This window comes from Condylostylus longicornis, unplaced genomic scaffold, assembly GCF_029603195.1.
Source record: "Condylostylus longicornis isolate FDR11 unplaced genomic scaffold, ASM2960319v2 ptg000044l, whole genome shotgun sequence".
In the NCBI taxonomy this organism is placed as follows: Eukaryota; Metazoa; Arthropoda; class Insecta; order Diptera; family Dolichopodidae; genus Condylostylus; species Condylostylus longicornis.
In genome coordinates this window covers 13,541,331-13,566,927 of record NW_026578013.1, presented here as the reverse complement: position 1 = coordinate 13,566,927, position 25,597 = coordinate 13,541,331, and the positions used below count along the sequence as shown (strand labels likewise).

The 25,597-nt window shown below is 27.3% G+C and overlaps 4 protein-coding genes across 6 annotated transcripts; 2 read left to right on the top strand and 2 right to left on the bottom strand.

Moving 5' to 3' along the window:
- The first annotated feature begins 112 nt into the window (after positions 1–112).
- LOC129610207 (dynein light chain Tctex-type protein 2B-like) lies at positions 113–941 on the top strand. The gene is made up of 2 exons (XM_055522660.1): positions 113–394; positions 455–941. The coding sequence occupies exons 1-2, from the start codon at positions 265–267 to the stop codon at positions 709–711; spliced, it is 387 nt and encodes a 128-aa protein (XP_055378635.1). The 5' UTR covers positions 113–264; the 3' UTR covers positions 712–941.
- Positions 942–3,525: 2,584 nt separating this feature from the next.
- LOC129610328 (transcription factor grauzone-like) lies at positions 3,526–5,583 on the bottom strand. Its single transcript, XM_055522870.1, has 6 exons — positions 5,374–5,583; positions 5,040–5,313; positions 4,529–4,985; positions 4,270–4,470; positions 3,826–4,213; positions 3,526–3,758 (listed from the first exon to the last, which is right to left on the bottom strand). Exons 1-6 carry the CDS (start codon positions 5,482–5,484, stop codon positions 3,573–3,575), a joined length of 1,617 nt encoding a protein of 538 aa, XP_055378845.1. The 5' UTR covers positions 5,485–5,583; the 3' UTR covers positions 3,526–3,572.
- Positions 5,584–9,079: 3,496 nt separating this feature from the next.
- LOC129610242 (uncharacterized protein DDB_G0283357) lies at positions 9,080–11,853 on the bottom strand. Of its 3 annotated transcripts, none has more exons than XM_055522744.1 (6): positions 10,969–11,853; positions 10,785–10,911; positions 9,891–10,719; positions 9,767–9,829; positions 9,471–9,622; positions 9,080–9,417 (listed from the first exon to the last, which is right to left on the bottom strand). In XM_055522744.1, exons 1-6 carry the CDS (start codon positions 11,669–11,671, stop codon positions 9,189–9,191), a joined length of 2,103 nt encoding a protein of 700 aa, XP_055378719.1. In that variant the 5' UTR covers positions 11,672–11,853; the 3' UTR covers positions 9,080–9,188. The 3 variants fall into 3 exon arrangements, with proteins under 3 accessions (XP_055378719.1, XP_055378720.1, XP_055378718.1); XM_055522745.1 differs by having other exon boundaries at positions 10,972–11,852; XM_055522743.1 differs by having other exon boundaries at positions 10,785–11,853.
- Positions 11,854–15,708: 3,855 nt separating this feature from the next.
- LOC129610290 (alanine--glyoxylate aminotransferase 2, mitochondrial) lies at positions 15,709–24,017 on the top strand. The gene is made up of 6 exons (XM_055522820.1): positions 15,709–15,921; positions 21,718–21,982; positions 22,044–22,167; positions 22,632–23,205; positions 23,319–23,701; positions 23,776–24,017. Exons 1-6 carry the CDS (start codon positions 15,900–15,902, stop codon positions 23,884–23,886), a joined length of 1,479 nt encoding a protein of 492 aa, XP_055378795.1. The 5' UTR covers positions 15,709–15,899; the 3' UTR covers positions 23,887–24,017.
- The last annotated feature ends 1,580 nt before the right edge of the window (positions 24,018–25,597 follow it).

The following is a 25,597-nucleotide window of genomic DNA, read 5'->3' as shown; positions in this document are numbered from 1 at the left end:
TAGAAGATCTCGCTTCGAACGCTGTCAAAAATGAATGGCAACCTGATGATTTCGAAATAAATAGATAAAATATATGTATACATATTTGCTTGTTACTGTAGCAACAGTTTGTTTCGATTTATTCGTTTGTTTTGTTCTGATATTATAGTCTAGTTGAAATTTTGTTTTATACATTTAGTCTAGGAGAAATCCTATTGTAGAATTAGACTAAATTTTTAATTTGCCATTAAATATACTTTTTCAATTTTCACCTTTATGACATAAATGACGGAGGCACAATCACAATCCGATGACAACATCCAAAGTTATCAAGTGAGACCCGATTTGAAAGACAAATTTAAAACAAATAAGGTGAAAGAAATTATTCAAAACAAATTATCATTGATATTACAAGGTTGTATTAAGATTTTACTAAACACATATATACAAATAGATAAATGTCTTCTTTTTATAGATAAACAGTATGATCCCGAAGCAGCTAAATTATGGGCAAAAGAAATTGCTGATACTGTAAATCAAGCTATTATAGATTTAAACATGAAAAAATACAAGCATGTAGTTCAAGTTATGCTGGGACAACATTTAGGTTCTGGTTGTAATTATATGGCAAGATGTAGATGGGATTGTGATTGCGATAGTCAGACTTCTGATGTGTTTTCTAATGCTTCATTGTTTTGTGTTTGCACAGTTTTTGGAATTTACTTATATTAACAAAAATCACTGAAAATTTGAAAATCGCGTAAAAATTACACGATGACATATTTTATAAATAACATTTATATAAAAAGTAGAATTGTAAAGAAAATATGTAATTTTCACAAAAATGTTTCACTATTATTGAATGTTTTTTTGACAACTATAATTTGACATAAGCCAATTGAAATAACTCTTTTATTCCCAAATTTTAAAATAATGTATAAAGCCTATTTTTGCTACAAGACAAGAGAAAACCCCCACGGAGTTTCGAAAATAGTAACGAATTAAGCAAAAACAACAAATTTCGATGTGGAAAATGTTTCCCTAGTGAAAAATTGACAAAACAAATCAATCATTTATAGTGTACATAATTAACCCTAATTTGCGGAGAGAGTTTAAGGATACTATTGCAGATTTTAAATTACTTAAAATAAATTACTGAATTGCATCTTGCTACAATTTTGAAGTCACGATACACTTATAAATAAAAATCATTTTAAAATTTTATACATATATACGTATACTTTACTTCTTTATTTTAAGTACTCTTATGTAAAACATTAGTCTGTATTGCACTTATGTATGTAAAGCGGTAGTTTGCAATACATTTCGAACCAAATGATATGCCAAAAACGTGAAATAATGCGTTACCGTAAGGTTAAATATGTTACAGTTTGGGTATGTAATGTACGTACTTATGTTTCTACATACATATCGAAAGCCTTTTTTTTTGTTTTACGACTCTGCCCGTTCAATGCACATGAAAATTAAAATTTTCTATTACATAATTATTAGCTGTAAGTTCTTTTTGTTAACTAAAGACAATGAAATTTTGAAAACATTACGATTTGCTTTAGTAGGTATTAGTAGTACTAGTATTTGACTAGTAGGTAATAGTAGTACTCCAGTTACAGTACTACCAAAAATTTTTGCCATTTATATAAATATAAACTTTTAAATTTTCTTTTTAAAGCCTTCTAACTTAATTTAATACGATACAATTTATTTGTTTTGAGTTTTACAATCCATTTCCATCCTGTTTTTTACACACATATTTAAGACCATATTTAAATATATACTAACATAATATACATATGTAAGTATATGCATTTTGGAAAATTATCGATGTTTCATCAATATAATTCAATACGATATAAAATTACTGTTTTTGTTGTATTTACATGCATTAAGAAAACATTCATATTTTTTCACTACTTTTTAAGTTAAGTCTGATTGCTTCAAATTAATGGGCGAAAGAAATTTTTTGTAATGGAAAACTGGAATTTTAATCATTATAAACTTATGAAATAACCCATGATAATATACTTCCTCAGAAAAACAAACTATGTATACATACATACATAAATACATATATGCATTGTACACATTTCTGACTTATTGACTTTGTTCTACAAGGGTTAAATATATAATTTGCAAATAATATCTACTATCTTAATTAATTTAATTTCATTAAGCATCTTTTTAAAAACTTGCACTTTCTTAACAAACTGCGGTAAAAAAATCTGTTTATAAAAAGTCTTGCCTTTATGTTTGGATAACTTGAAGCATTAATTTAATATATTTGAAGAAGAAGGTTTGAAACTAAATGCACCATTTATTAATGGTAAACATTTCTGGTTTAAAGTAGTTGAGTAATATAATAATTTTTAATTATCGTCCTTATACTTAATTTTATAGTTAGAATCTCGTATGGCAGTTTGGAGAACTTGTTGGAAACGTATAGAAGATTTTAAAATATGATTAAACATAGCAGATCTAATATTTTAAAGAAAAAAACACATTAGAAAATAACTTGGAAAACAGTGACCTTGGCATAAATATGTACATAGTTCCAATGAAGCAGTTGATACAAAGTATTTTATATTTGTGTCGAATGGAATTTATTGCTGTTCTGCAATTTACAAATTACAAATTTTCCATATTGAAAAAACACTCTATAGCTCAAAAATAAAAGGTTTATGTGTTTTGTTGCTAGCCTGCTTATAAGAAGAAGCCTGCTTATAAATCATTTCTAAACACACTTAAATCCTGCATACTTTAAGTATATATGTACTTACTACATCTTATATTTTTTAATAATTTTAAACATATTTTAACCGTTTTTAGATCTCGTTATTGCGGAAGAAAATTACACAAGATTTTCCCTCAGATTTCATGTTTCCAAAGATCATGAAGTTGGCATCATTCATAAATGTGCTCATTTAAATTGCGAGAAAACTTTACAAAATACAATATTCCAAACAATTTTTATCAAACTACTGCTATAACGCCCATAAATATGAAGAAAATGAATATAAAATTCAATATAAACACAGAAATTATAATAAAATATCAGCAAATTCCCAATCATTGAAAAGTCACATTCAATAAATGCAAAATTCTAAATAAAAAGTACATTGTACATTTTGCAATAAAGTATTTGTAAGAAAAAATAGGATTAAGTTAATTATTGAAATTTTGAAAAAAAAATTGTTTCTGAAATATGATTGCCACCCATACTACAAATATGCATCACCATAAGAAAAAGCTCATCCCGAGATATTTAAGGACAACAGAAACAACAAAATGCAAAAATAAAATTTTTTGATAATGTTGAACGAGTACACTCTAATTTGTGCTACTTATAGTATGTACATACATTCGTATAATTTTTTTGTGTTAAAAAAAATTATTTAGTAAAATATAACTAATTCAATAATCACATATTATGAACCTACATTACGTTTTTTACTTCAAAAATGCGAATCATTCTGTTTTTTTTTCCAAAAGCCAAAGTTATTATTTGTTATCATTATTTTATTTTCAACATTACTAATTTATAAATCAGTGGTCTTAAAATAAAAAAATCTAGTTTTTCAGTTTTGGAAAGCAGTAATTTGCAGCCACGTCTCCTTTTTTTCATTTTTTTTTTTACGAGCTTGTTCAAATTCTACTGGGTGAGCTCTTTTTCGATGATGGTGCATATTAGAATTATGAGTAAACGTTCTAGGACAATGTGGACAGACGTAGAGAGGTTCTCCTGTATGTGTAGTCTCGTGCTCCTTAAATTATAAAATAACGAATATATGATAAAAAGAAAATTGAGAGATTTTGTAGATATGTATATACCTTTAAAGACAAATCTGTTTTAAAAACTTTATCACAAAAATTACAGAAAAATTTTAATTTAGCTTTGTGTACTTTTTGAATATGTCTTTTAAGAGCTTCAGAGTTTGCGGAAATTTTATCACAATATTTGCATCTGTTTTCAGGTTTTTGATTAGGATCTCCATGTTCTTCAACTTTGTGAATATTGTATTGATATTTTGTTGCAAATTCTTTGAAACAAATTTTGCATTTAACACTTTCCTTAGCTACACCTTCATGAACTTCTAAACGATGCCGTCGAACGTCTTCCTTATTGTTATAGGTTTTTCCGCAAATGTCACACATTCCAGCATATCGTCTATCGTGATATATTCTAATATGACTTGAAAGAGTACCTTTTGAAGGGTACCTAAAAGAAAAAAAATATTAAGTTACGTATTTTGTGTGTCATCATAAATTTTGTACTTTTTCCCGCATTCATTACAAATAAATTTTTTTTCTTCTTCAGGCATGTGTATTAATTGATGCCGCTTTAGAATAGTTTTTAATTTAAAAGATTTTCCACAAAAAGAACACTGATGTCCCGGTTCTAAATTTTCATGAACTCTAGAAATGTGCAATTTCAATGTCCAACGTGAAATACAAATTTTGTTACATAAGTTACACCTAAAATATTTTCATAATAAGTAACCCATATTTTATACCAATTTTTGAATACAAGTACTTAAAACTTTCAGGATTTATGTGTTTCTCAACATGATCTACTAAATTACTTCTTTTAAAAAATTTTTTATCGCAACAGATAGCGAATCCTTTCTGTTTATGTTTTGTATTGAAATGCCATCTCAGAGATGAAAAACTGTGACATTCAGATTGGCATACAGAGCAAATCATTTTCATAAAAGTAGCGATTTTTTTATCTTCTTCTGCTAATTTATTTGTTGGAGCATTTTCCTCAGACTTAAAATTATTTTTGTCATTAACTTGTCCATTTTCTCTTTCGCTATCAAAATTATCATAGGTTTTCTGTGTTTCATTTTCTTCGTCTGATGTTAATTGAACTAATTTTTTTTTTCGCTTTCGACCCCTTTTTCGTAATCTCACCTTTTCAGTTTTGATTTCAGATTCAAGTTCAACTTTTTTCAATACGGACAACTTAACTTTTTCTTCTACTTCATCACCTTAATTAGCAAATATTAAAAAAATATCTTATTAATTCAACGTGAAAATTATACCATCAATAGCTTCCGTTTTAAAATCAGAATTAATTTTGTCAAAATCTAGACGATCCCAATCAAACTCTGCATCTTTATTATCAGATATAATTTCATTTGTTGGGTTGTCATTATTTAAGAGCTCGGATTCGCCAGGGTCACTTTTGATCAAAAGAACGTTCTCATTTAATATATTATGAGCTTTTTGAACCGTGTTGAAGAGATCATTAAAATGTTTAACTGTTTCCCAACATGATACACATATGTAAATTGACATGGAATCGTCTATTTTAGGCTTAAAGAAACAGTAAATAAACTTTGCAGACTTTCTTTTAAAAAATTATATGATTTTTACCTCGAACCAAAAATGTTTACTAACAATACTAGCAGCGGAAACATTTAGACCATAAGAATCAAAAAACCCAAAATAATTTTCTGTATCACACAAGCACAAACGGCAGATCATTTCCTTATTTTTCTGTGATATAAATAAGTAATTTCATAAATAAATTCAGATTTTATGAACTATACATAAACATAACACATTTCACAGTGTAACACAACAAATTGCCACAAAATATGTCATTTACAGCCAAATAATATTTTGATGCTTACCCATGGTGTAAAAATTTGCAAAGTCTTCTGAGTACCATTGACATTTAATGATGTGATATAATCGGGGAGAAATTTATTTGGAGAAAAGAACTTGCTTATGTAATTCCATTATCTTCTCGAAATGTCAGATTCCTTAAAAATAAAAGTAGTCAAAAATTGTCCAGCAGAGCTTGTACTTTCTTATAAATTCTTTAGACAATTTGGTAAGGAACGAATCATAAATAACACAAAACTGAATTAGGTTTCCATTAACAAATTTAAAAATTAATTTAATAATGGAAAGTCAAATACAATATTTAAATAATTAAATTTCAAATTATTTAAGGGCCGAAACATAATATAAACAAAGTGTACAACGTGTTAAAAAATAATTGACACTAACTTTTTAATCTCTATAGGAATATCATCTTGTTGTTAAAAAATTAAAAATTTCTATTCATTCCATAAAGACTCTTTTTACTCGTGTCATAAAAAGATCTTGAAAATTTTGTATAAATTCTATCATTTACGAATTTTATTTTATTAACTTCTCTGATTTCAATGATTAGATTTCTCGTTATTCTAAAATTTTTTTCTCAGTATAACACAATTTTTTTCACTGATCACTTTTTCTCTTAAATTTATTTTGATATGGACAGCTAAGCACCCACATATTATATACAGTAATACCCCGTGTTACGTACGCTCGTTTTACGTACCCTCGCACTTACGTACATCTCATTTTTGTCCCCAATTGCCCATTATACGTACAATGATTCACACTTACGTACAAGTACATTTTTTCTGGTTTTGAAATTAATGGAAAAAAAAAATTATGTATACCAAATTGAGAATGTACACTTGTAACAACGTGTTTTTGTATGTCTGTACATTATTTCTATGAAACCTAAATTTTGTTATGAGTGAATGCATGTAGAAACAAGTCAAAACAAAATCTATGTAAAGTGGAATAAGAACAAAACAAAAACGAAACTGTGTTTTGTTTTTTTAATACACGTTAAGTGTTAAATATAGTATAAAAACGTATGAAATAAAAGTATAAAACTGCATACATAATATCCCTCTTTTTCTTTTTATTTATATACATATTTATTGTTTTAGTTTGTTTCAAACGTATTATTCATCAATAAAGTAGTAGATCAATCTACGTACATTTTTGTTTCACGTACACGCTCCGGTCCCAAAGGGTACGTAAGTGCGGGGTATTACTGTATTTACTTTCACTTGTCAAAATTATACTAGTTTCTATACTTCAACTTTGTAGTCCAAATTACTATAATAACGATAGCTTGTAACTCTTTCATTATATTATATTTTATTATTCGAATTTTAAGAAATGGTTGTTTTAATTCCTGCGTATGTAGGGGAAATTACTTCTTCCACGCATACTCTTCCAAAAGTGGAATTTGATGTAGCCCAAGTAAAAAATAATGAAAAAGTATCAAATGATTGAAATCTTCTAATATACGCTATGGTATCTTGCTTGGATTTCAAAAATAAAGAAAATTTTAAGAATTTAGTTTTTACCAAATACTTTAGTGGTATGATTAGATCGGATATGAAATTCAATTGTAGGAAATACATATATCTATTTCGTGTGCTCCGGTGTGAAACTTCCGTTCTCAACAACATTTGCAATTTGACACCAGACTTTTTCTTTTTTGTTTTGTGATACTTAACCATATGTTTATTGCAAATAATTCTCCTTTTGATTTCACTTTAATTTTTCTTTCAGCGTTTCATATTTTCTTAAATAATTTATTTAGAAAACTGTAATTTATATCGGGAAACAAAAATTTAAAAATAGCTCAGTAAAATTTTAATAAGTAATAAATCTTGAGGGTAGTTTTAAAATATGTAGCTTGATTAAAAAATAACTGAGTTATTTTTCAACAACGTCAAAGTATATTCTGAAAATTATTACAACTTGTCAAAAAAGTAAATAATTTTTAGTAAAAGATATTTTTTAATAAAATAACCGTAATAAAATTGAATACGGTCTCCAGAGGGGAAATAGAGATATTAAGAAAGGAGAACCAATGCAGTGATATAGAAATAGATGATATTAAAAAAAGTCGTAGCGGTAAAATAAGAATTGAGGTTATTTTATCGTTGGTAGTCAAATTCGTGAGGGTAATTCACTTGATTTTGGCCAGCCGCATTTAAATATGTTCATACTATACGAATTCTGACATTTCGTCGCGGAAGCAAATTTCTTTCAGTTTTCATAAACGTCAATCATATAATTGTAAAAACTAATGGTATGGACATGCGATATATTTTCATTATGTCGCCACGACAAAGTGAAAACACAACGTAAGCGATACGTTATACATGTAACTTTAACTAAGCACATAATTTTTGCTACATCACTTATTTCAATATGACTAATTGATATATTTAATCATAAATGTAAGCAGTTGGGATAGATAGATATACAAGGATTTCTTGATTTTACACACCTATTATATTATTTGAATAATAATGAAATTTGGTCAAAATTTTCGCTTTGGCGATACTGGATTTTCGCAAGGCTATTATATTTTTAGCATGCTGATATAATATTTGATGTTTTTGAACTTTCCTAAAACAAATTTATGTGTGTACATATTACGTACATATATAAATATTTACAAATTTAAGGTACAAATTTAGTTTTTCTTATTTTGAATTATGTGCATACGAATGTTTATACAAAATAAATAAATTTATACAAACATTTACAAAACGTCAGAGATTTGAAATCATTTTCAGGCATATGCAGATTCCCGCAATAGTTTGCGTCTTATTTGTAATCTCTATTATTGAAAAAGATATAACTTTCCCAAATTTTCATTTTTCATAAATATATATTAACTCATAACTCGTAATAAAGACTTTAGAATACAGAAGTCTTTATTTACTTGCTAGAAACCGAAGGGTTAACCTTTCGGCACAGCAAATGTGAGCAAAAATATATAAACGTTAATTAGCTGCTGAGAAATTAAACTTCAACTAAAAATGTTTAAATGCAATTTTTGAAAAAAAACTAATTATTTCGAACACAAACTTATGTGATTAATTTCGTTTTAAACCGATATGTGTACAAAATTTTGAATGAAACAATACATAAACACGAAACAGTAAACCTAGCATAAAAATTTTATACAAAAATTACATTCTATAAAGTTTGCAAAATTGCATCTGCCTAAACAATTTACAAAACTTAACCAAGCTCAGTGAATCTATTCTGTTTTTATTTAGAAATCCAATAAAAGTTTTAAAACCTTCCAAGGTAAACATTAAGTTATTATTATTACAATTGTGGTTTTTTGTATTATTTTTTGAGGATGTCATCTAAAAAGCTGAACTGTTTGAACCGACCTTTTGGAGTGTTTAGTCCAGAGATCGACTCATTTCCAATTTTTCTCATGGCTTTAAAGTAATTACGTTACGTTTTATTTGTATCGCTATGCATTTTATTTCACTTACTTTAAATTAAAAATATACATCTATCGCAAAAAAAATCTTTAATTACCTTTTATAGAATTTTATTTGTTTTAATTTAAAATTAAATTACAAAGCTGGGCCGCTAAAATCATCAAAGTCATCACAATCAGATAAATACTCGTCGTTAACTAAATTTATCGAAGCAGAATTACTAATGTTAGCAGCTGCTGCTGCTGCGTTCAAGGTAGGGCTTTGCCTGTTGAAATCTAGTCCATCGCCAGCATCATCGACACTATTATCACAAACAAGTGACCTAGCCATTAACCTTAAGTTGTCTACACCACTTAACAATTGCCTAAAAGAAATTTCAATTACATATACCAATTTCCAAAAATTAATGTATTTCACCTTAAATTGCTTTCTGCGTTTGCTGCTGCCCGCATTAGTTCTCTAGATAGTTGTTGGTTTTTGGACGGTTTTCTATTACTTATTATGTCACCACCTACTGCACCTGTTTCCTTGATAAGCTCATTTTCTTTTCGCAATAAATTCACTTCAGCCTAGTATATATAAATACATATATAGTATTAAGTACAAGTAAATTATATAATACTTTTAGTTATAAAGTCTCATTTGAAACTTGAACTCATTATAATATTACTATTTATCATAGTTACATATACAAAGTAAAATATTTAGATTACCGTTAATTGCTTTATTTGCAGTTTTAACTTTGCTATTTGATTTTCTGTTACGAGAGACCGTTTCTTAAAATAAAATAAATTAAAATTAAATATTTACAAATATACATTTTAATTAAATAATCACTTTATTTTGTTCTGAATTTTCATCGGCCTTTTCTAAATTTTGATTTGAGTTTTTACTTGATGTTATTTCGTTACTTCGACATTGCTCTAAGCGTCTCTCTAAATCGTTGGCTCTCCTTACTTGTTCCGATAACGATATTCTGCTTTCATCTAACTCCCGCCGCAGGCGTTCATTTTCCAAGCGGAGGCGTGATAACTGTAACCCAGGAGAGTTATCTTCTGGTGAATCCAAATCTGGAAGACCTGCGGCAACATCTGCTAATCTACCGGAAGAATGAATTATTGGTCCATCAGATAAGAAATCGGGCAACGTTTGACATTTTTCACCAGTTGCCATACAGGAAGGTAAATCTTCAACAAAATCTATCGGTGATTGATTAGGCGAATTGGGAGGCGAATTAAGGTTCATTTCATTATAGTACCACTGATCCATCCAATGATCTTGAACAAAATCAGGCAAAGCTGCCGCGGCAAATTCTGAGTTAGGACGAATACCGCCCGCATTATTTGTTGCATTAGATGAAGAATACGCCTGCTGATTTTTCGAGGAATTTGGTGATGACTGTGAAGAAATTCCAATCAAACGATTTGGTCTAACTGCCGATGAATTTCTATTACGAAAAGGGGAATTGCTCGCGTCACTAGTTCGCCCAACTGTCGAAGAATTCGAGCATCTATTATTCATAGACGGCGTAATATCAATATCGTAATTAGAGTAAGAACGGGGAATAAATTGTTTATCATATTCAGAATTAGTTATAAATAATCCTCCCGTTTTTTTCCCTGGGTCATCTAAAATTCCGGCGCCGTCACGTAAAAATCCTGAAGTACTAGAAACATAAAAAACATTTAACAAATTATTTTAAAAATAATGTAAAGCAATGTATGCACATACTTATTGTAAGTAGCAGTATCGCTGCGGTCATTGTTGGATCCTGCTGCACATTCAGCTAAACTCGCCTGCGAGTCAAAGGATGAAAAACGTGGTGATCTCTTCATTTTTGAGCTTTCACTTCCACCTGCTAATGAAGACATAGATGTAGTAGATATTGATATAGGTGGTTGAAGAATGTTGTTACTACCACTTCCAATTGATGATGAAGTAGAAATGGATTGAGGAACTTTTGGTCTTGCTCCAGTTGAAGACTGATAAGGATTACTATTACCTGACCCAAAACCCGAATTATTGCTATTAGAAGTAGAAATTTTATTTTGATTTGATGCAGAAAACATTTCATTTTCTCCAGAAGTAGTATTAAAATTGTTGCCATTACCATTATTATTTACTTGATTATTACATATATATGAACTTAAAGAAGCACTGCTACTAGGACTTAAATTAGACACAGATGAGTAAGGATTATTTTTTGTATTTGACGATTGATAGCTAGTAATATTACTGCCAGTTAAATTACTATTGTTTATACTATTATTAGTACTAACTATTGTTGCTGATATATTAGATAAATTACTAGAGTTATTCGTATCACGATTTAAAAAGTGTTTAAAGGAAAATGGATTTTCCTCTCTTTTTTGAGGCTGCGACGTTATATGTTTGTATTCATTTGTATGAGAAACTTCATTAGATGCAGTCATTGTTTTCGAATTAGAAAACCCACTGCTTGAAGCAGACTTATCATCACGTTCCGTTGAACCTGTTGTGCTATTATATGCTTCAGACCTATTAGAAGTCCTTCCACTTTTACAAGTTTCATTATTATTAAAGTTAGCCGAAGAATTTTCGTAATTTGCCTTTATATTGCCATCATGTTCGTTTGCCATAATAATATATACATACAATAAAAACTCTTGATCTCAGTTAAAATTTTTAAATATTGTTAGTGTTAAAAAAAACCTGAAATTATTTGAAATCTACTTTGCTAAATTTCACTATTTAATAATTTAAAATATTGACCACTTATTTAAAAAAAAAACAATTAAATAAAAAAAAATATCTCACAAATTTCTTTTCGGTTTTGACATAAGTGTCATATTTTTCTAAAGCTGTCTCTTTTTTAAATCAGAGATTAGTTATGCAACGGCAGCACAATTCAGGAAATGACACTTTTGAAGATTAAGGTCTAGACAAAATTGAGATATTTAATGGGTGGAAGACAAATTTTTTTATATGGTTTTAAAACAGTAAAAATCTTGATGGGCATCAGAGAAATTGTGCAAATTTGTATTTATATTGTTCACTTAATAAAGTGTTTCTAACACATCTACAAATACTTTATTATTTCTGTAAAAATAACTATGTATTTAATCTGTTTCACAATTGGCCGACATAAACTATCATCAAAAATAAATCGAAGAAACTTCAAATTATAATTACGATAACAGCTAATTAAACGGTATGATTTTGATTAACCAGTTTTATTCTTATGAGTAATAGTATTTTGAATTTGAATCAGATCTACATATATCGTTAAAGGAATTTTTATACAATCTTTTTACAAAGAAATGAATCAAATTAATATAATAAAGATTGATAAATTGTAAATAAGTTTGATATAATTCATTCTTATGTTTTTATTTTCTCCGACGGGTAGGGGAATAGAAAAACCCGCAGTAAGGTATGCTTGTGGTACAAGTCCACTAAATCCACAGAGTATAGTAACAACCTCTTAAACAAAAAAAACCTTGGTTTAGCCGGCAAAATTAAAAGTTATTTAACATTCCCAGCGATTCATCCAAGCAATAAATCAAAAGGAGGTTCGCGGTAAATATTACAGAAAGTCATACCAATAGAAAAAGACTATATGCAAATTTCATCTGTTATAGTAAGATCAAGAAACAAGTTACACAAAATTGCATCAATATATTGCCCACTCAGGCACAAACTAAAATATGAAGAGTATATAGAAATATTTAAAGAATTAGAATATAATTTCATCATTGGGGGTAATTTTAATGCAAAAAATACAAATTGGGGATCTAGATTATTCACGTCGAAAGGAAAGGCACTGTTTCGGGCTGGAACGGAAATGAGCTGTAGATTTCATTCTTCTGGCAAGCCAACGTACTGACCTACAGATACAATTAAGTTGCCTGATGTTGTTGATTTTTTCATCAGTAAAGGGATGTCAGATAATTACATAGATTTAAAAAAAAACTTCGACCTGAATTCGGATCATTCTCCACTGATAATGACTATTATTAAAACAATAATATATAAAAACCATTTCAAATAATTTGCCTTATAGCTCAACCAATTGGTAAAAATTCAGAAATGACCTGGAGGAAATTGTGAACTCAAATATAAGTCTACGTGCATGAGATCAGCTGGAAGAAAATATTGAATTAGTTACTTATCAAACCCAAACTGTAGCTTGGTCAAATTCTACTGAAAATGACCCAGACTCAATCAGACAAGTATATTATCCTCCCGAAGTGAGAAAACCTCTAAAAGAGAAAAGAAAAGCTCGGAAGACTTGGCAAATGACTAAGGCACCACTAGATAAGACAAATTGAATAATTTAAGCAACAGATTTATCATCTACAAAACAAGGCAATTCTTCGCTATGGACAACGATGAAAAGCATTAATAAACCAAAAATCTGTGCTCCACCTATTAGTAAGGCTGACAATACTTGGGCAAAAAGTGATTTAGAAAAAACTGAGGTATTTGCGGAATACCTAGAAAATATTTTCGAAATCCCACAACAATCGTCGCAAATTTTTAATATGAATTCATGTCAATCAATTCTAGATACTATGAGAATGAACAATTTTACAATGCACGAATTAAAAAGAGAAATTAAAAGCCTAAAAAACAGTAAAGCTCCACGATACCATCTCATAACAGCAAAAATATTGAAATAATTGCCAAGTATAGTCCAGGTCCTAAAACCTGGTAAAGAGCCAAATGACTCAATATCATATAGACCTATATCGTTGCTACCAATAATGTCTAAATTATTTTAAAGGTTGCTGTTTCTAAAAATAAAACCAGTTCTAGAGGAAAAAATTTAATACCCGTACACTAATTTGGTTTTAGAGAAAATCACTCTACTATAGACCAGATACTTAGGATTACCAATATTAAGAAGATGCTCTAGAAAGAAAGAAATATGTTTAGTAGTATTTTTAGATATAGCCAAGGCACTTGACAAGGTCTAGCACGGGGGAGTCAAGTATAAAATAAAACGAGATCTGCAAAATCCAACCTACGAAATAAAAGCTTTCTTGTAAAACTCAACGATGAATATTCTAAATTAAAATAAATTAGGGCAGGCGTTCCGCAGGGCAATGTTCTGTGGCCTGTTTTATATATTTTATATAAAATATAACAAACGATATGCCAATGGATAAAGACACAAAAATAGCCACATTTGCTGACGACATCGAAATTACAAAGGAGTATTGATCAATTCTATCAATGGCTATGGAGAAATCAAATATATAAAGCAAAATCCGTACATGTTGACTTTACAACTAAAAAGAAAACAAATAATATAAAAATCCAAACAAATGGAAACAACGTCCCATACTCAAATCAAGCTAAGTATCTAGGTATCACACTTGATTGTAAGTTGAGGTGGAAAGAACACATTAAAAAAAAGAATGAAGAGATAAAAATTAAAACCAGAGAACTATTTTGGATTTTTAGTAGTAAGGAAGTGACTATAAATAATAAAATATTAATATATAAGCAGGTAATAAAACCCATATGGTTATGTGGCATCCAGTTATGGGGATGTGCTAAGAGAACGAATATAAATATAATCCAAAGAGCTCAAAATAGAATGACTTGTTAATTTGAAATATGAAATCAGACTTGTTACTTTTGTTATTTATGTTTACGTTTGATTTGCGTTGTTATGTTATTTGTAGATAGATCAACATACATATATATACATATGTATCTATTTGTAATAACGGTATGCTTCCTAATCCACATTATGAAGTGTATATCATGTTGAGCATGAAATATGTTAAATATTACTCGTCTACATATAAATTGCTATACACTAATTAATAGTAATAGTATAAGTATTTTATATGATTTGCATTTATAAAAGTATCGTGCCTTCGAAATTGTAATAAAAACTGTTCTTGCCCTTAATTTTGTTTTTTTTTTAATTTACAAGAAAATGTATGATATTTTAGGCTTAACCCTTTTATTTTGCAAAAAAAAATAATTTTAAAAGAAGTCTATATATATATGTATATATATATATATATATATATATATTGTGTATATATATTTATTATCATTAGAATCATTTTGTTTTCTAGATTTTTTCAACACTCAAAAGATAATACTTAAAAGCTAATCTAAGGAATCACAAATCTGTAAAACCAGACTATTTAATTTAATAGGTCTTTAAGGGCAAGTCTGAATTATTATTAAATATACTTAGGACTTTAAGAATTTTTTATCTTTGAAACCTCTTTGGGGAGAAGAAGATAAAAATTTATCTATAACAATTACTTTTACATGTCCCTAAATCTAATATTTCATAGTCTTTAATCATAATCATAAAATATTCATATAATATTTATATAAAATATTCATAGTATTTTATCAAATACGATAAGATACTATGAATATTAAAAATAATATGATAATGTAAATAAAAATCTCAAATATTTATAAATTATATTAGGTGTATTTTGTGTTTAATAATTCTTCTTGTCGCACTGTATATTTGTACATACATAAGTGTAATGTCTTATCACTTAATTTTATACTTACATACATGATATGCATATAATATGACTTGTTATTAGTTATTTAATAGCTTTAAAAAAAGAAGAAAGCATACTTTTTAACAATACACAAATACTTTATTTAGTTTGATTCTCAACTTTAATGAAACGAGTCAGAATACCGACTCGCTTAAAAATTACTTAAAAGCACATGTCTAATATCAAAATTTAATAAATCGGTATTAAATAATACAGAAGCGTTTTGAATAACAGTATATCGTGTTCGTGTGTGTGTATTACATTTTATTGTAAAAAATACGTTCTATGTGTGTGATAATTAAAAAATTTAAGAAAAATGTTGTTTTCTAAAATTATAAGTGAGTTCTTTTTGATATTATCTCTGAATATTTTGTTCAAAAGTATGCTTTTTTACGTACCTACATACATATTACATATATAGTCGCTCTCTATAAACATGTTAAATAAAATTAATATCACCAATATGTATACATTTTGGTATCAGATTATAGCTCTTATTTTTAGGCTATAGGTTTTAAATTGAAATATCTCCAAGCTATAAAAAAAAGTAATATTATATAATATAAGATCACATTTTTACAACTTGCCTACATACATATGTGCATCTTCTTGCTCCATATAACAGTTTTCATATTATATATGTATATACGATTTATTTACAGTTATATTGTACAGTGTAGCTGATTTTAATATTGTATAAGTATATAATTTATATATTTTATATTTGCAAAATTTCGTCCTTATATGTAATAAACAAATAAAAGTATAAATACTAATTAATAAAGAGCAAAATATTATTATATTATGATAGTTACAAATAGAATTACTATTATGTTATTGTTGTATTTTTAAATCATTCTGTAATGTAAGTAGATTTGTTTATTATTGTTATTATACGAATATTAAACTATTTTGTTTTAAAAACAAAAAAAATTAACATTAAAATTTCAAATTTGAATTTACTTAATATACACATACATATGTATATGTACGGGCATGTAAATTTTCGATCAAAGAAAGTAAACAATTTATTGAACTGCAGCCAGCGTTTGCCGCTTGTTTGTCGTATTGATTTAAACTTTTTAGTTTTAACTTTAATCATTTAGAAATTTGCAATTATGCATAACTTTATTGAAAAACAATTATGATATTATTTATGTATGAAATACACAACAAATAACATAGTCTTTTTTATTGTATTTATTAAATATGCTCGTAGGTTATTTATACTTATGTGTGTATATCAATTTTTTTAAGATCTAAAAAATTGTTTCTCAATTAAATATAAAAACCTTTTTTATATTTAAGAGTAATTTTTCTTAGGTCTAACAAATGTACATATATTTTATTTGTACAGGCAAAATATTCCAGTATCTCTTAAAAGAACAAAAATTTTTTAGAAATTTAAAGAAGTATAAACCTTATCTAGAACGCTTATCAAATATGGAAAAATTTAAAGTGAAGTACAAAAAGCTTAAACTTAAAACTGCTTAAAATAAAGTAGATATTTATTGCCTGTTTTCTTAAATTCTTTAGACTGATTTCATTGAAAATTTTGGACTTGGATAAATTAAAAATTAAATTTGAATTATAGATTTTTTTGAACATTGAATCAAAACTCTTAGATAAATCGAAGAGGATATAGCGAAAAGGTGGTTCCAGATAACCGCTTCATACTTTGCGACGTCGTATCTTATGATTTATACAAGAAACTTGTACGACTTTTAGCAAAAATGTTCTTGAATGATAAGAATTGTTTCAAAATAATAATTCAAAATAAAATAATTCAAAAATAACATTTTTTTAAATATTTAAAAGCTTTTATTTTTCAAACCAATGAAGCTATCAAGGTTGGCCAAAGGACAAATTGAAAGTCATCTTTCATGTTTTATAGAACATTAAAATATCCGTTAGGCGATCCCGTAAATATTAAAATTTTTTTTTTAATTAATATTTAATTTACAAAAAGTGGATCTTTTATGAAAAGTACTGTTATTAATACATTAATTTTTTTTAATTAATTTGAGTAGTTTTTTTCTTACATTTAATTTTTTAATACATATACTATATGAAATACTTGTATATCATGGTATGGGTGGTGTACCCGTTTATATTTACCAAAAAAAAAATTTTTAAGTTTTAATTAGAGGTTTTTGGGATTTGTTGAATTTTTGTTTTGTAATAATGTGTAGATAACACAAAAAGATCTACGTAAGTAAATGCAAATGTTACACAAGTAAAAGAATTAACAATCTAACGTTATTATAATATTAAATTAACCAAACTAAGTCAAAATAATTATTTAAAATAATTAATAAACTTAAAAATTTCAAATTTATTAGATGCGTTCCTCAACCATTTAAAAGGGTAGTTACAACAAAAATTTAAATTTAATCAATAAGCAGTTGTTTTAATAAATGCCACTATTCCATTAAAATTTGTTTGCACAACTTCTTGCAATAGCTGCCATACAACTTGTCATTGTTTCTCTTTTTAAAGTTTTTCATGTTTTATCCCAGACAGAACTTATATACTATAGCATATAGTATTAAATTTTGAATATAAATAAATAAAATAATAGGCAATAACTTATCTTTTTTTGTTAATTTTGAAAAATTTTTAATTTCGTGTTAAGAAAACTTTCAAATGACCTTCTGTTAAAAAAAATTCTAAATTATTAAAGACTTAGCTCTTTTAACCACAAGCTAAATATGAAAACTAAAAATTTGATAAAAATAAACAAAAAAAATATACATGTATAGCTATGTAAGTACTTATTCCTACAAAAAAAAAAACAATTTTATGATTTATAATGTTGTGTGTCAATTATTAGAATCTTTCTATCAAAATTTGTTCTTTGAACTTTATAAAAAAAATGCATACATACATATATAACATTAAATACATAAAATTATTACCATTAAATTAAATTTATTAAGGTATCGTTGGCGTTTGCTTAATAAAGTACAGGAATACATTTTTTTGTTATGTTATTACCGGCCATATAAAATAAGGGACGGCGCCAAATTTAGGCTGTCGACATTTCAATGGAAATGCATTTTTTCGTGATAGAAAAACATAAATACACTTTTTTTAATTAGATGCCGGTTAGTCTGACTGTTTATCTATGCTTGCATATATTTCAATTAATATCTAATTTAACTTTATTCATGACACAAATTAATAAACTATCGGGCTTTGTTAGCTCTCTGGCACTAAATCATTTATACAGGACTATTTACATTTTTGACCATTTAAAGATTATTCAAGAAAATAAATACAAAATAAAGAGATTTTCTTAAAATTTAATTATATACATGCGTTTGTTTTTGCATTTTTTATCACAAGCAAGTTACCAGCAGATTTTCATAAAATTTACTATTTGAGTAGTTGGCTTTTCAACAAAACTAACTGATGAATATTTTTTTTTGGAATTGGATAAAGTGAACCTCTATTATCATTTTTGTTTAACGATATTCTCATTTCATACTGATACTAACTTTTTATTAAAATTTTTAAGTTAAAATAATTCGAAAGTACTCGTATAATTATAGAATTATAAGGTAAAGTAAGGTAATTTCGTCATGTTAAGGGACTTTTTCGGTTTTTTAACGATGTATTTCAAAGAGTTAATGTGTGTGCAATACAAGTATCATTTTTTATTAGTTCGGAATGTTGACAAAATTATTTTTAACATTTTCAGACAGTTAAGGTAAAGTAAGGTAATTTCGTCAGTGCATTTAATTTCGTCATAGGTCGCACTTCCTTCACATATTTTCAATAAACTTTAAACATTTTTGTTTTTAAATATACTTGAAGTGAGAAGACTCGTTTTTAAATTTTAAAAAATTATAATAAATTAATTTTAAAAGACATTCTTAATTACTGCAAAAAATATCGGGCGAAATTTTTGCTTTTTCTCAGTGTTTTCGTTAAGAAAAGTAGAAAGTTTCTTAAGGTTTTATATGTTGGAATATGTGTAATTTCTTACATATTGGCTTATATTTTGGCAAATTAAACTTAAAAAAACATTATTAATAAGAAAAAAATTCAAAAAGTGAAATTTTAAAAAATAATACTTAAGTGACGAAATTACCAACCAAATTTTTTAGAGTTGGAGATTATTTCGTCACATTAACGAAATTGAGTGGTTTATTAAAATATTTTGAAATATTAATATTTACTATTGAAGCATAAAATATTAAAAAAATTTTAATACAAAACTTTTATTTAAGCATAATGTTTCTAGTCAAAATATCCAATTTCGTCTGTAATGTTTTATTCCGGTATCACCGGTACAATCTATTTTAATAGTAACGAAAAATGTAGATTGGCAGGGTTTTTCTACAAATAATGATAAAAATACGAGAAAAACGCAAATTGAAATTGACAAATATAAGAATTCTATACAATATCAAAAAAAAACTGTTAAATTTACAACTAACTTTTGCTAAAATTTTATTTTTAATCATATTTTGTGAGGCGCCGGAATGACGAAATTAAAATTTTCCATAGTTTTTGAATAGTTCAAATATTATCATGCTTTTTTTCAAAATTGTTACCGGATAGTTATTAATTATGATATACACATTAAAACCTAGTGTTTTTTTTGCCATGACGAAATTAGCAACCCCACATGACAAAATTAAAAACTCAAAGTTTTTGCTGACGAAATTACATGACTTTTGGAGATATTTTAAAATTCAAAAAAATATAACGTTTCACAAAGTACTTACTTTTATTAAAATTTTATAAAAAATATTTTTTAATATTTTTAATTTTGTTTATAAAAATATTTATAATTTTTTATTTAAATTTGCATCTAGCTTGCTTATTTTAAGTTCACTTGTTGTGACTTGTTTTAGAGTTTAATATCTGAACTCTAGCTCATATTATTTTGACACTGCAATTTTTCGAAAAAAATAAATTTTTATTGAAAAATCAAATTAATGATATTAAAAGTTACACAAAAGGATACATAAAACTATAAAATAATTACGCCTAAATAAAAATTCGATTCAATCTGCCTATTCATCCCTCTTTTAAAACCCTGAAAATGCAAGTTTTCGACAATTTACTGTATCTAAAACCAAGCGAGAATTAAAAATTGCGCGATAAAAAAAAATATAAACAAAAACTAGGTTTTTGAATTTACTATTCAAATAAGCCGTTATTTGAAAACGGTTTTATCTTAAGGCTTATATCCGAGATTTGAATTTTAACAATTTATTCTTGTTGATAACTATTTCATTTTGTTTCTCCTTTTGTTTTATTATACTCCTTAATTTTTGAAACTATCAATTTTTGGTCCTCTATTGTTTCGCAATTATAAGCTCAATCGAAGCTATAAAGGCAAAGTGAAACAGTTCAAAAGTTATTCCTTTATGCTTGAATTAACAAGCGATCTACATTCTTCAATATTTATGTGTAAGTAACCAAAAAAATTATACGCATCATCATACTATCAACATGTATAAATTTTTTACGTACGACAAATTTATACGAGTTCTCCATTCTCGTCCAGATCAAAAACGATACATAATATAAAACGACAATGTATAATTTTGGTTATAACTTATTTAATATTATTGGTTTAATATTCCTCATAAATTTAGGCAAAATTATATGATTGTACCAGAATCATGTATTTCAATAGAATTTAGTTTTTCATTTTACAAACCCACAAATAAATATGATCGATTACATAGTAAGGGCTTTTAAAGGGATGGAAAATAACTTGGTCGAGTAGAAATTTTGTGAAAATTAATTAAAATAACTGTACCTCGGAAACCGTTGAGTTTTGACAACTACTCGTAGTTCTAAACAGAAATTTTATCCGGTTTTGATCCCTAAACAGTGATACATAATATTGTACTTTACACTGAATCACCCTATATATATATATATATATATATTTTTATATATATATTTAAAATAAATTTAATAAGTTTCAAAAAACATATAATTATTGACTAAATAGATCTGTAGTAATTGTATTTCCATACTTTAGATTAGTATATAATTATGTATACATTTTATAAACATACACTTTTATATAAACTCGTTGATCTTCTTCCAAAAACTTGTTGTCTTTTTTAACTTTTATTACTTTTTTTCTTATTTTTTTGGATTAGAAAATAGATTTTCCTGTAGCAATACAGTTAGATCTTTATCAACAATTGGAGAATCAAATTTCAAGCCACCACAATATGAAGGTCCAACATATGAAGAAATTTTGCACATAAAAAAGCAGCATTTAACTCCGAATATACTTTCGTATTACAAAAAACCTTTATTGATTCACAGTGGCCATATGCAATGGCTTTACGATCACACTGGCAAAAATTATTTGGATTTGTTTGGAGGAATCGTTACAGTATCAGTTGGACACTGTCATCCGTATTATTTTTTACAAATCAATTCTATATTGAAAATTTAACAACTACATTTATTCCTTCAGGAAAATTACGAAAGCTCTTGAAGAACAAATAAAAAAATTATGGCATACCACAAATATTTACATGCATCCAAAAATTCATGAATATGCAGAAAAATTAACATCAAAATTTCCAGGAGATCTAAAGGTAACTACTAGAACTAGAATAGTCTTGTATGTATACTTAATTACTTATTTCAATCGCAATTTAAAGTTGCTTTGATTGAAACTTTTACAAGTCTTTTGTTTATTTTTCTTTTACTTTTTCTGAAATTGAAAATCATTTCAAAATAAGCCTACCACATATTCGTTGGGGAACAATTTGTAACCATAATATGGTGTGACATTAGTAACTGTCATGCACTATGTATGTTTGTAATATAATTGATATACTTTGAGAATATTTACATATATATATTCTTGTAGAATCCAAAAAAGTCTTAATTTTTAAACTTTTCTCAAAAAAAAAAATATGAAATAGAGTAATTAGAGTATGTATATGTGAAAAAAAAGAGTATTTATAATCTTTTTTATTCTCGATGTACGTTAATGTTGAAATTCTTTTAAACGTAAGCTTAAATTTATAGATATTTGTTTTGTTTTTTAATATAGGTTGTATATTTTGTGAACTCAGGATCTGAAGCTAATGATTTAGCTATACTTCTATCAAGAATTTACACAGGAAACTTTGATATTCTTTCTTTTCAAAATGCATATCATGGCATGTCACCATCCACAATGGGTTTAACTGCACACTCGACCTGGCGTTATAAGTTACCGGGGGCCAATCTAGGAATTCACCATGTAATGAATCCAGACCCATTCTCAGGAATATGGGGTGGTTCAAATTGTCGTAATTCTATAATTCAAACTTTAAGACAATGCGAGTGCACAAATAAGTCTGAATGTATGGCAACTACTAAGTACTATAAGCAATTGGAGAATGTTCTTAAATATTCTTTACCACAAAAAAATGTTGCTGCATTGTTTGCTGAATCAATTCAAGGGGTCGGTGGTACAGTACAATTCACCAAGGGATATATTAAAAAAGCCGCTGAATTAGTAAGAACAAACGGAGGTTTATTGATTTCCGACGAAGTTCAAACCGGATTTGGAAGAACTGGCGAACACTTTTGGGGTTTTCAAGATCATGACGTAATTCCAGATATTGTAACTATGGCGAAGGGTATGTACGTACATATTAAATCAATAAGAAAATATAAATAAATGAATACACAACTAAAGTCATATTAATTATATTAATGAAGTATTTATAAGTATGTAATGAATTTCTTTAAGGTATTGGAAATGGATTTCCTTTAGCAGCTGTAGTGACTACGCCTAAAATCGCAAAATGCCTAAATCAAGCTTTCCATTTCAATACATATGGAGGAAATCCTTTAGCTTCTGCAGTTGGTATTGCCGTTTTAGATGTCATTGAGCATGAAAAGCTTCAGGAAAACTCAGCCAAAGTTGGAACATATTTTCTAAAACAATTGGCCAAATTAAGAGATAAATATATGGTTATCGGGGATGTACGAGGAAAAGGACTAATGATTGGAGTTGAATTAGTTAATGATCGTGATAGTAATTCTCCCTTAAGCATAGAACATGTTTTAGATATTTGGGAAAAAATTAAGGACCTTGGGGTTTTGATCGGACGTGGAGGTTTATATGGAAATGTAAATATAAATTTACTCAATATTATGAGTTATCTACTAAATCTCCCAAAATGGTGTTTCCAATTTCATTATAGGTGTTTAGAATCAAACCTCCAATGTGCATATCAATCGAAAATGTGGACATGGCTATTGAAATATTTGATAAGGTTTTATATGAATTTGAAAAAGGACAAGGAAAGATATAATTTCTTCTCAATTTATTGAATTCGCATTCATTTGATTATAAATTTAAAATTTTATTATACTATGATTTTAAACCAAATAATTTATATGTGTATATATTAAAAAAAATAAATATTTACGTATGTATTATGTACATAAACAGACATGTTTCTCTGTCTATAAAGGAGTTAATTATTATAAATCGAAAAAAATCTTGTCGCTCACTTGACAGTTTTAGCTTTAAATTTCGAAATCAACACTGCAAAAAAAGAATAAAATTTTTTTTTGTTAGTTGGGAAATTGCAGCATTAAATTGTATTAAACTGCAGCAAATACGCAATGCAATAAAAAAGACAGCTCTGTCAGCACTCACGACCATTTCCAAAAATATTTATTTTATATACATTTTTTATACACTTTCCAGCTACTTCATTTATATATTTCGGATGAACGATTTATGCAGTCTTTGAAATAAAGCAACAATAAAATTAAAGAGTTGTTAATACTCGATTTTAAGGATTAATTGTGTGAGTTAAGAAAAATAATAATACTTTTCAAAAAAGCATGGAATTTACCGTTACCTTTCTGCGTTTATAGAAATTGGAAAAATTTTGCAGTTTCGGAAATATGAATTACAAAAATTCAAATTTTACAAATTTCGGAGGATGATAACTTGAGAGGGGTTTGAGGTAGGAAAAATTTTATTCTAACGAAGTTAAGTATTTATTAGTGTGTAAAAGCTGTTTAAATTTCAGACTTTCACAACCTAGGGTAGAAAAATGGCTAAAAAAATTTGGAAAAAACGAATTTTAGATAACGGCAAATTTTAACGACCATGTTGTTTTTTTTAAATTCAAATATAGTATGCCTCGGTAGAAAAAGTCAGTCAGTAAAATTTGAATAAGTAAAATTTTTCTTCTACGAAAATAAGTTTCTAGTAAAGTACTAATGAACTAAACTAAAGTAACTTGTATGTAAATATAAAATTTCAGTTTTCTATCTACAAGGGTGGGAAAGTCTTGTAAACATGTCCACGGACAGGCAGACGAATACACTTTTTTTCACAATTTGTTCCGGAAAAGTGCTAATTATAGTTTTTAGCAGAATATATAGAACATAAAATAAAAAAACATAAACAATAACACTCAGTCTAACAAAAATTACAGAATATGTATGTCAACAATTAAGCTAATTTTTCAAAAATTGCGAACGAAGAGCAATATTTGCAAGAGCAAATTGTGTTACATCAAAAATTTTGCATCCACTACTGCCACAAAATATTTTTCTTTTGCTCCATAAGGTTGCATAGCATCAATATCAGTATGTGTTTTTATTTCAAAATGTTGTGGTGCTGATATTGTGCCTGATATTAATGTTATGCAACCATCCAATTGCTTTGGAATATTTAAAAGAAGAGTCAGTTAACAAATCTGTACTGTGTTAAGCAAAATAGTGGACATACATATGTATGTGAATAAGTTATTAACTGAACCCTTGAGAAATATTATTAGCTTTTCACAATATGGTTTTAAACAGAACTCCAGTACTAACGTAGTTCTATTGATGCCATAACAAATATACAAAGTAATACAGGGAAGAGAAAACAAGCATTAGTATTCATAAACCATACCAAGGCAATTTTCGCATGTTTTTTTAACACATTTAACACGTTTTACTGACAAATCTATGAAAGATAGAAGAAAATGTTATATAGATTAACTTTAAGATATCATC